Here is a 12,399-nt window from a genome sequence, read left to right as displayed (position 1 = left end):
AGTACATTGCATTTCTTTTAAGTGTCCACTTAACTTCATTAGTTTGGGAAGGTGTCCAAAACAAATCCGCGCGGACTAGGTCTAAAAGCATACAATATCCTACTAATGTGAGAGGAAGGTTGCATGCGACCCAACATCATATTTTCCCAGTCTATGAGTTGGGACGATCAACTAGTGAAATGAGCCGAGTAAAGTGGGATGTTGTGGTTTAAAGAATCTAGAATATTTTCTGAGCCAAATATTTGGGCATGAAAATTATCTAATATTCGCTATTTCAACCATAAACTCGTGTTCAATTGATCCTTTCTTATAATCAACATTCTACGTTGCAAAACGTATGGTCAATAACAATATATAGTGAATGTCAATGTATAAATCAAACAAGTTCATCCTATAATATATTGCTTTAAAAACAAGTTCATCGTTTGCATACACACAATATTATTCTATATAACTAGTGTGTGGCCCGAGCGTTGCATCGGGTTTTACTTTCAGTAGGGTTTTGTGTAAATATGAGTTCATACAGGTGATGCCATTAACGATTGCCGTGGTGACACAAGATTAGCGGCCGATCAACAACCTTCCAATCTAAGCCCAATATCCGAAAATAAAAAAACAAACTCGATTCCTCTTCTTCGTGATTAGATGATTATTATACCTGCATTAATATTTCTCTCTTCTACACTCATAATTACACTCCATTTTCCTAAGTTCTTAAGCTTAAGATGTGAAGTGAAGAATCATACATTTATAAGTTTAGCACTATATATATATATATATATATATATATATATATATATATATATATATATATATATATATATATATATATATATATATATATATATATATATATATATATATATATATATATATATTTGGCGTTTATTTTTCTTTAATTCATTACTATTCATTAATAAGATTATATTGTGTGTTTACATGGAAATATATAACATACATTATAACTAGCTAAGATAGTTGAAAATGTAATATTTAATTCATGAGGTCTATATTAATATAGATACGTGAGTTTGACCGATACATTTATCCATGCACAATTTTAACCAATAGCATTTCTATTAAACATTTAAAAAAAAAAAATTGAAAGAAAGAAAGTAAAATCCTAACGCACTTGTGTTGTTATGATCAAATCACAATCCCCTACTACGTTTTCCACATTCCTATGATCAACTCCTCCCCTTCTGATCTTCTCTACTCCTAGATCCACCGTTCACTACAAAGCACAGCTTCATCCTACCGTTCTGAATCTCCATTGACCAACCCTCCCATCCCCCAACTTTCCTTTCTTTCTCTCTCCTAAAACCCTTGTTAAACCTTGAACAACAATCAACCTCTGCAACTTTAAACACCATCTTCCTCCCCCAAAACACAGGAAGTTAAGATCTTTAATCAAATTGAACCTCCATTTTACCCTAAAAATGGCGGATTCTCTTAAAACCAGCTTATCAAACAACCCCAAAGTTTGGATTTTGATCGGAATAGGAGTTGCAGGGATCGCAGTGGTAGTTTCTAGAGAGAGGAGTAGGAGGAGAGAAAAGAAGCTTCTAGAAAGAGAAGATTTTGGCGCCTTTGTTGAACGTTTTGAGCTTCTCCCTTTTCCTCAGCCACCTCCTCCTGCTGCTCCTCTCTCCCTATATGCCCTCTCATTCGCTGTCAAGGACATGTTCGTCATTTCATTTCACCATTTCAGTGATTTCACCATTTTGCAGTTTTCTTTCTTTTTTAATTTATTTTTGACTTTTGAAGATTTTGATTGTGTGTGGGATGATGCAGATTCGAGATAAAGGGGCGAGTAACGGGGTTTGGAAACCCGGATTGGAAGAGGACGCATGGTGAAGGGGAGAAGACAGCGGTTGTGATTGATCACTTGTTGAAGAAGGGAGCTACTTGTGTGGGGTCCACTGTTTTGGATGAACTCTCATTTGGGTAAATTAGCATTTCTGGGAAAATTTTATTGTTCAATTGTTGTACTATGATGTGATCAGGTTGATAGGTTTGTCATTTTTTGGGTTAATTTGCATGCATTGTCTTTAATTAAGGATGGCAATTGAAATCTCGAATGTTACTCATAAGAGCAGTGATCAAAACATGGGGTAATTTTGAGTTATTTTTGAACTATACTTGTTTAGTGACAACTGACAAGTGATTTGGTGCTTTGTTTGCCCCTAAATTATAGGCCACGTTTACTTAGGGATATAAGGGAATTGAGTTGAAATTTAGTATATTAGGACAGTTGTATGTTATTTCTGTATATCCCCAAACACAATGTGGCTGATTATCTCGGGATGGAAGGAGTATATTACTCTTGGGTTTTGGCATTGGAGTGGCTTGGGTTCTATGCTAAGGTGAACCTCCTTGACTGTATTCTTTCCTTTAATGTCTGTGCATTTGATGGGTGAATGAAGTTTTGTTTTAAATTCCGGGTTAGGCTTATGATATGTAAAGAGAATGGTTGGTTGAACACTAGTGTTTACTTGCCTAATGGGCAATGTGCGTATTGTAGTTCTTCGTATGCCATTGTTTCTGTCTTGCTGCTTTTCCCTTACCAGTGGAAAAGTTTATTGAGGTAAAGCAGTGTTGTGTTCCAGGATTACTGGTGAAAATGTGCATTATGGAACTCCTACCAATCCGTCGACACCACACCATATTCCCGGGGGGTCTTCTAGTGGCTCAGCTGTAGCAGTTGCTGCACAGCTTGTTGATTTTGCTCTTGGTATGAGGTCTTTTCTAACCATCTTGTATTTTGTTAAGGTATCTTATATAATTGGAATGATGGCTACACCCTGTGACTGGTGTCTTATAAAGTTATACGCTTTGAGTTTTGACAGTGTACTAGAAAATACTATACAAGCACGAAATTGAAAATTTTCTGGTTTGCATTGCGCCTGCTTGTTGATCCTTTCCAATCTCGTTTTCTGCATTTTAAGCAGGTGGTGTCGCATCCATTTATATAGAGGCATGTTTTGCTATGTGTTGTATCTGAATTTTGTTAGACTCTCAGTAACTTTTGGTGTAGACTGTGGAGTGTCACTGAGTTCTGTGAAGCATGTAATCTGATCATGTAATTAGCTTTTCTATAGAAACATCAAATTGTAGATTACTGTGATCAATCAAGTATCTAGCAGAAAGTGTTTTTCGTAAAATATTAAGGTGTATTTCTTCCGGTTAGTATCTGACGAGTATGACGTTTCAGGTACTGATACAATTGGGTGTATAAGAATTCCAGCATCATTGTGCGGTGTTTTTGGATTTCGCCCGTCTCATGGGGCTATCTCTATAGATGGAGTCCTGCCAAATTCTCAAAGTCTAGACACTATTGGTAATGAACCATTCTGCTTTGAACTGTGCCATTTTCCTATAGATCTTCTTTATTCACTGCTCATCTAAAATTAAGTGAAGTAAGTTTCAAATAGCCAATTATGCTGGTCTATTTGACAGCTTGTGGACAATAAACAGCAGAGACAACAACAAAAAGTCCTAGTATGGCTCTGGTTGGTCGGGTTTGAGAAGGAGGTCCAAATGTCTGAACTTTATCATTAATAAGGGATTTCTCTGAAAGAATAAAGAGGATAAAATATTCCAAAGAAATGGGAGAAGTAGAAAGGAAAACCACTTAGTTAATATTTTTTTTTTAAAATAAATCAAATTTCGTCCCTCTCATTTGTGCTAAAGTTAGAAGAGGGAAGATGTAAGAGGAAGTTGTGACTAATAACAGTGAATATCTGAAAATTCACAACGTACGTGTGTTGCTATCTGATAAGACCCCCCCCCCCCCCCCCCCCCCAACTGGCACCCGCCTTAATACTTCTTATATTGTAAATCCTGGCTATTTATTCCAGATTTGCTGATTTTTTAAAATATAATATTATCATTCAGGATGGTTTGCTAGGGATCCCTCTGTTTTACATCGCGTTGGACATGTCTTGCTGCAGTTGAAGGCTGAGCCTAAGAGGCCAAGGCGCTTCGTAGTTGCAGATGATCTATTTGAACTTTCAAAAGCTTTAAAGCCCAAGACATCATATTTTGTGAAAAAGATGACAGAAACGCTATCTGGATGTAAGCCACACAGTGCTCTTTTCTCTAATGTTCGTTAAACTCTCTTACTTCCTGTACTTGGTCTGGTTTGAATGCCAATATATCATGCATAAAAGGATACTTATGTGATGAGTTCATGTATTGGTGGGATTTCTTGGTTGTAATTAGAGTTATATTTCATTTTTCGTGCAGACCAGAGTCCCAAGCATGTAAATATTGGCCAATTTATTGCTTCAAATGTCGCAAGTCTGAAAGCGTTTTGTGAAGAATCTTCAACTGTGCAAAGTGGAGTAGGAGCTCTTAAAGCTCTTTCGTCGGTTATGGTTTTACTTAATAGGTATTGTCTCATAGAGATCTTCTTTATTTTGCTAATTTTGAAGAGTCAGCTTTGGTGCTCCCCTCTATTATGTAAGTAGCAGATGGATGATTTTTATTCTCATGCCCATACCTGGTTGTTCTTAAATATTGCCTCTCTCTCTTCTGCACTTGAGAATTTGAGCTGGTAAATTAGATACATTTAAGTGATTAGTGGTTATGCTTTGTGGTAAAGTTTATCTCTTTAGGAGGGAAAAAAATAGCGTGTCATTATTGAGAATTAGTTATTGAAGCAGGTTGGATAAATATGAATAGAACTGGAGCTGTACTGACGGAATAACTGTAAAGTTGCACCACTTATTTTTTCAATTAATGTATTAAACCTTAAAGATGGCTGGGAGAAAGGGCTGTTGAAAAGCTTGAATTGGAGATTCAATTTTTCTTAAGTTCTGTTGTGGAAAATGGGGATTTGATGGCCCTATATATTCTGTGGACTTGTGGGTGAGTTCAGATAGTCAATGTTTTACGAAACATTTTCTGAGTCTTATGAGGAAGTTAGGTAACTGCTTTTGTCTCTGCAGCCGGTACATTAATAATGTTTTTTTCTTTGTTGCTAATTTACTTAAGGATGATGAAGGTAACTTTTGGTTCTTTCTCTTTGGTATCTTTAGACTTGTTTGGGATCAGAAGTATGGAACCTTTTTTGGCTTTAGATTTTCTTGTATCTTGGAAAGGAAGGGTGTAGAGCATAGATAAAAAATGCGGTATCGGTCACGGTCGCGGGATCGGTCGCGGAGTCTCGGTAACGGAAATGATGCGTTAGTCGTGGACCGCGTCGCGGTTGTCGCGTAGGAATTTAAAATTTGAAAAAGAAGCCCCGTGTCAGCCCCATTCACTACCTACCCTAGTCCCCCTCCCCTAAACCGTACACGTGACATAATTAAAATGAGTTCCTTTGTCTACCTTCTCTGTCATCTCTTGTTTTAGATTTGAAAATGGAGTTCTCTACTCGATTTCAATGGAGTTTCTCCATTTCTTTCCTTTTCCCCTTTCTTTTTGTCGAAAACATGGGGAATTCGGCTGAAAACCGAGTAGATGTGAGGTTTATAACGCTTAATGCGGACAAAATTCGTTCGGATCAGTTGAACCGGCCGAGATCTCGCCGTTTTTAAAAACACCTTTACAACTCAGGATATCTCGTATCGCCAGCCTCCAAAACCTTGTTAACTCGGGCGATACGAGTTAACTCGGGCGAGTTTTTACACCATGGTGTAGAGAGTATGAATTGCTGATACATGGAGCATGGTTCCATTAGCTAGTTGGTGCAGTTGGAAAAAAAGAAACTAGTCGACTTTTGTAGGTTATACTTGAAGTCGGGTGTTAGAGTGTGAGCAGTACTGCGCTTTCTTGGTTTTGAAATGAATTCTCCCTCCGTTCCAAATTTAACTTCCACATTGCTTAGTTTGGGTATTTCAACAAAAATCTCCATACAGTAAAAGTGAATGATTTCAATATTGGTTTCCCTTTTTTGTCTCCCACACATCAGTCACTTTTCTCTTTCTTATTTTACTGTCTGCTTCAAATTATTTCATTTTCATTCAGCAATTATTTCTAATACACGTGCCAAAATGAACCATGAAGTTTGTTTGGGATAAATGGAGTATATGATAGCTTGACTAGTTGAGAGCATGAGAATTTTGGCCTGCCCTTAGCTCCTTTTTTATATGGATGCCACCCTCTCAGTGTCTTTTTGATACGTGTTTATACTAATGAACATAAAAAATATAAAAAATCCATATTCAGTGTTTTTTTCCCCCTCTTATGTGTCAGATGAGTTGGTGTAAACCTAGCATTGTTAAGCGCCAGAGATACCACATGGCCAATACTAACTAATACAAAAGATTGATTTAATTTAGTGTGGTTTAAGGAGATACCAAAAAGATACATAAAGATTTACTGAGACTTGTAATTGGATGGGACAGTGCAAGCTTGTGAGCGCTTATATGATGGTTTCCAGGTTTGATATGTGCAATGCTGTAGCCTTCTTTTCTTCCCAATCTCCCATGAAGTATATGCTATGGCTATTCTATTGGGATGCCATAATTGCTCTTTTTATTTAGATAAGCTTCTGTAAGTTGCTGAATTCAATTCTGGAGACCTTACTTCTTAGCCTAGTGACAAACTATTTATCTTTCTGGGTACCTGTTATACTGGAATACAGATGAAATGCACTTTTAACAAACATGCTATATTTTGCTTCGAGATATTGGACTGCAAAATAAGCTAGTTCTCTTCACCTTTTATGCATGTTTGAAAAATAATGATGACTCTTTTCATTCTTGATTCTTATGGTTTCTGTGGTTCCTTAGTTCTTACGGTTTGTTGGTGATAAATTTATTGGTTGGTTTGATTCTTGTATTTAGTTCTGACTTGCTAAAATCTCTATCAGGTATGAGTTTAAAACAAATCATGGAGAATGGATCACGTCAGTGAAACCGAAGTTTGGGGATAATATATCTGGACGTGTTCGTACAGCAATCAAGTCAGTACCTGAGGATGTAAAAGTTCTGTACAAAGTGAGGACCGAATTGCGTTCTGCATTACAGAACCTTCTAAAGGTATATTTAGCATTTTATTAACTTGTGTTGAACTTGAACCAAATGACCCATTTTCCAGGTCTATACGAGGATGAACAATCCTGTTCCCTTTTTGTTCCGTATAATAGAACTTCCACCATTCCACGGCAGGCGAAATTAGCTGATCAGATGTAACTTTGTGCAGCTTATTTCAAATCTGTGGAGAAACTTTTTTTAGGTTTTCTGTAATGAGATAGCACTATTGCAGCATGCATTACAACCTAAAAGTTAGAGAAGGTGCATGTTTATTAACTCCACGGCACTGTAATATTTTTTACTTATTAGGGGTATTGACTTAGGAAAGTAATAATGCGTGCTTATTAGGGGTATTTTAGAGAATCTAGTAGAGGAAGATTGAGGCTCATGCACTATCTTTACTTTAAACCAAATGTTGGGATTTTCTTGTCCTGTCTGAGGACATATCTTTGTGTGATAAAGAGGACTCAGAAGTATGGCTGCTTGATAGACAGTGTGCTCAACCACCACATTGCCAGTTTCAACTTACAATGAGTATTCATTGTCCCTTTCAGGATTGCCCTCGTACTTGCTCATTGTAATTACAAGATTACTTTCTTCAAGCTTTCATATTGCAGTAATTATGCTGCTTCTTAAACAGGGTACTTCTAATGTGAATTGTTCAAAATAGGGTTGGATACTTGGAAGTATGGAGTGGAAAATTCAAGGCCCAGCCGCTTTTTATGAATGATACGGAGTAATAAGTTTGTGTCCATTTTTAAGGAAGCCAATTTCAGTAAATACTTTTTGTCTGCAGTTTTTGATAAGCTTTGTGCATCTTCTGTTTGTTGGAGTTGTAGGTTTTGAACCATATCTTGGCTGTTGATGATAAATTTTCACGCTGAATATGAGGCTAAATCTTTAGTTTTTATGACCACAGATTACTTGTTTCTTACTTTTGTTTTTAACTTCTTTAGGCTGGCTTTTCTCTACTTTAGGCAGGGTTTGTTACTTGTGTTCTTCAAGTTTTAATTTTTAATTTTTTTTGTTTGGCGTGTGTTTTGAATGTTTTCCTGTTGGGGGACTCTTTAATATTGAGTAAATTCTTAATAATCTGGTTTTTGCAGATTTAGCCAGAGCTCTCTAACTGTGTCATCTGTGTTATATCTTCTATCTATTTGTTTTTCCCAGGAAGATGGAGTTCTTGTTCTTCCAACAATAGTTGATCCTCCAATTAAACGCAACTCAAGAAAATGTCAATCTGCTGAGTTTTATGATCAAGCACTAGTCTTATCCTGCATATCAAGCATGTCTGGTTGCTGCCAGGTATTGAATAATCAAGCTTCCCTTAGGGGGCTTAGGGGGGTTGGGGAGGCTTTGGGTTAATTTTTCAGGTTCATCACCTGCTTATTCTCATAGAAGTTACACGCTGTTCTACTGCCAGGTCACTGTTCCATTGGGAGAGAATGACGATCTTCCAACTTCAATTTCCTTTATTGCATTTCATGGAGCTGACAAATTTCTGCTCGATACTGTGTTGGATTGCTATTCAACACTTAAAGAACAAGTGAGACTTGCATCTGAGTCCATGCCATTGCCAGTTGCTAATGGTGACCTGAATGCGTCTGAACTGCTCAAAGAGAAGGTTGGTTTGCTAAAGATGCCGTTTTTGTATGATTTGTGAAAATTCTGTTTTGTGATTATTTTCTTCTCTCTATGTGACAATTAATTGCATTAATATCAGATCAAAGCAATGATTGACCCCTTTTCTTGCAACACTTGCCATATGCAGTTATGCACCTTATCTCTCTCTATATATACTGTCTTTGGAAGTGTTGGAAACTTGGAATTTCTTGGTATCCGAACAACATAAGTGTACTAAATAGGATTTAGAGGTTGCGCGAGAGGTTTAAAGCAGTACCTTGGATAAAGTAAATGCTACTTCCTAGATTATCCAAAAGGGTTTTGACTTCGTATAGTTGGAGATGTCAGTCGCTCCATCCTGATTAAAAATAATTTTCATTCTTTTCTTTAGAAAGAAACCTGGCGATATTAAAATATTTGTGTGATCACAGTGATCCTTCATGATTCGGGTCCTTTACCAGCTACTGACCTATGTGTAAATGTGAAAAACATCCTTTCACGATGTTTGATTTAGTGATTTATTATTTAACTCTAAGACCGAGTGCATTCTAGTATTGAATAATTCTGGTTCATGCCACCCAATAATATTACCATGTTTCTGTTTACTAAGAAAGCGGTTTGGATTTCTTTGCAAGCCATCTACGCTTGGGCCGTGGCTTGTTGAAGTTGGTATACTGTTGGCAGGTTATGAAATTTATGGAGTATATAAAGTTCAAGTTATTAAATAAACTCCTTTTCTAATTAGTCTTCAGCTGTTAAGTTTCTTGCGTATTTATTGCCTTGTACCAAGTAGAACTTTACTTTTTCGAATTACAGTCATGCATCTTTCTGCAGGGAAATGCTGCATACAAGGGAAAACAATGGAATAAGGCTGTCAACTACTACACTGATGCTATTAAGCTGAATGAGACCAATGGAACTTACTATAGCAATCGAGCAGCTGCACACTTAGAACTTGGAGGGTAATTCATTTTTATTCCTCCCGCTTTTTCTTACAATGTTAATTTCCTTACAGCAACATTAGACGTTGGAGAACAAAAGAATTCGTTATTTCAAATATTGTCTTGTAAAACAATCTCTAGCTTATGGACCGAGTTCCATCTTATGGTCGATTGTTGATAGTCCACTGTCCACATACAAAGATTTACCTCACAGGGAGTCAGTAGGCCATTTTTTCCCCTTTTATGCCCCCTTTGATGTAATTTGTCTCGCACCTTCAAAATTTGAGAATTTTATGCTCCTCGAGAAGAGACAAGACCTATTTTGAAATTTCCATGGGTTCAAAGGAGTGACTTCCTCTTCTTTTCACTCAAATCAAAATTTTGGTATGAGATATTGAGATTGCTCTTCTCTTTGTGTAGCTTCCAGCAAGCTGAGGAGGATTGCACAAAAGCTATATCACTCAGTAAAAAGGTGACGGATTTTTTTTCTTTCTCAACCATGAAAGGCTCTTTGATGTGATCACAAAATATTTCTCCGTATCTGCTTCTGCATTTTTGATTATTTATAATATTGAACTAAATTTAATTGATCATGTATCCAGAGTTATTAGGATATAATGGAGAAACAATGAGTTATTTCCATTTTCAAATTTTGCGGCAGACTTTGTTTCCACCTCTAAATACACTGATTTTGATTGACCAACAAAGGGATAAACAGGATCCTCTCATTTCCCACAATGATGGAGGAACTTTTGTTGCACTGTTTACATTATTGAAAAGTTCCTTTTCTGAAGTTGAACTTATTTACTATCAGTGTGGCCTAATTTTTATTGGGAAAATTGAGAATGGCAAATGTTTATGATTTTAGTTTTGGTGGTAAATTTGACTGGAGTGGTCCCGTATATATTAAGACATGATATATCATCATCATGTCTTTGTGTTGGTACCGTTCTGAAGGTTTTCTTTATCTTCATTTGTTAATTTAAAACGCTTTATCGAAGATTGTTATTGTTTCAGCTTTGTGAATAATCTTTTGAGTTGTAATTTATGTTTGCAGAATGTGAAAGCATACTTACGAAGAGGAGCTGCTAGAGAGGCGCTTCTTCGATATAAGGAAGCTGCTGAAGGTTGTACTTCTTTTCCACTCTTTTCTGTTTTTTTAAATGCTGCAAATCTTAGTGTACTTCCAACTTATTTCTCTTGTTCTCTTAGTGATTTACTCTTTGAGAGTAGTAGACCTGATCAACTATAGCCCTACCCGACCCGAAAAGTGTGCATTTGGGCCTCCCCAAACACACATTTTTAGATCAAAGCCTGATGTGGCCCAAAAAGCCCGTATCATATTTATGGGCTTGGGCATGAGCTTTTGTGTTAAAGCCCATCCCAGCCCGAATTTTGATCACCTCTATTTGAGAATGTAGGGCCACTGGATCTTCCTTTATTGAACTCGTGGGAATCTGGGATACTGCATCATCAAATCATCAATATCATCCTCGTAGTTGTTGCTGTTGTTGTTGTTGATTAACCTGATTGATGTTGTTGTTGATTAACCTGATTGATGCAATCATATGGCCTTAATATTTGCTTATTATTCCCAAATTCTACAATATTTCCATTAGCATGCCTCCTGTATCATCTGAACTCTGAAGTCGGATTTTAGACCAAAGCCCAATGTGGCCCAAAAAGCCCGTATCGAATTTATGGGTTTAGGCATGAGTTTTGTGTCAAAGCCCGACCTGGCCCGGATTTTGATCACCTCTATTTGAAAGTGTAGGGCCATTGGATCTTCCTTTTTGAACCCATGGGTCATGATTATCATCATCATAGTTGCTGTTGTTGTCTATTGTTGATCAACCAGATTGATGCAATCATATGACCTTAACTATTGCTTATTATTCCCAAATTCTACAATCACTCCATTAGCACGCCTCCTGTATCATCTGAACTAGACCTATTCATTGGGCCGGGTTGGGCTGGATTCTGAACTCTGATGTCAGATTTCACAATTCCATTAGCATGCCTCCTGTATCATCTGAACTAGACCTATTCATCGGGCCGGGTTAGGGCCGGGTTGGGCTGGATTCTGAACTCTGATGTTGGATTTTACAGTTAGTATAACCTGTCTGTAATACAAAGTTTATATTCCGATCTTTACAATAATCATTATGTTTGCAGACTACAAATATGCACATGTTCTTGAGCCACACAGTAAGGCTGCTAGTCTTGGAGAAAAGCGGTTGAGGAAGCTCATGAGTTAATAATAATGCAGGATTTCAAAACTCAATCTGAAGGCAAAACAAATACGAAGTACTGTACTTCTTATGAGAAATTAAAACGAGGGGAAGAGCATGGTGTTCATATACTTGATCTAATTTTTTTTTTTCTTTTAATTTGTGTATAGAAATTTTGGCATTGTGGTGAATGATGCAACATTCTTGCACAAATTTTTTGGCGAGTTCCATATGCATTAAAAAAAAATGAAACAAGCTTCATTGTTGAAAAAGAAATATTCTATCAACAATAAACAAGCAGGAAATAGGATTAAGGGCAGATGATAGGATTGTATTCAACTGATCAGGGTAATTAAAAGAATTAATCTGCACCCACATTCGAGAGGTGGATTCGGAATACTTTTCTGTACAAATTTCTCAGTACTTTCTTTCTCCTTGCTGTTGCCTGTTAAATGAAATGAAGTACATCAAGCATTTAAGATTTAGGGATTTCAACACTATTTTGTTTAATAATACAAAAAATATACACTTGTTGATGTTTGTATGAGGTATGAGATATCATGAAATCATTATCTCCTATTACTTTACTATATACTAAAACAGACGCCAAGAATGACATGT

The 12,399-nt window shown here is 36.8% G+C and overlaps 1 protein-coding gene across 1 annotated transcript; it reads left to right on the top strand.

The window, feature by feature from the left end:
• The first annotated feature begins 1,176 nt into the window (after nucleotides 1-1,176).
• LOC110792665 (outer envelope protein 64, mitochondrial) lies at nucleotides 1,177-12,054 on the top strand. Its single transcript, XM_021997478.2, has 13 exons — nucleotides 1,177-1,684; nucleotides 1,795-1,947; nucleotides 2,610-2,734; nucleotides 3,215-3,340; nucleotides 3,898-4,077; nucleotides 4,249-4,393; nucleotides 6,821-6,989; nucleotides 8,154-8,288; nucleotides 8,407-8,607; nucleotides 9,441-9,568; nucleotides 9,968-10,019; nucleotides 10,605-10,674; nucleotides 11,723-12,054. The coding sequence occupies exons 1-13, from the start codon at nucleotides 1,440-1,442 to the stop codon at nucleotides 11,803-11,805; spliced, it is 1,812 nt and encodes a 603-aa protein (XP_021853170.1). The 5' UTR covers nucleotides 1,177-1,439; the 3' UTR covers nucleotides 11,806-12,054.
• The last annotated feature ends 345 nt before the right edge of the window (nucleotides 12,055-12,399 follow it).

The sequence above is a fragment of the Spinacia oleracea genome, chromosome 4 (genome assembly GCF_020520425.1).
Source record: "Spinacia oleracea cultivar Varoflay chromosome 4, BTI_SOV_V1, whole genome shotgun sequence".
NCBI lineage: Eukaryota > Viridiplantae > Streptophyta > Magnoliopsida > Caryophyllales > Amaranthaceae > Spinacia > Spinacia oleracea.
This window is presented reverse-complemented; position numbering and strand designations above follow the sequence as displayed.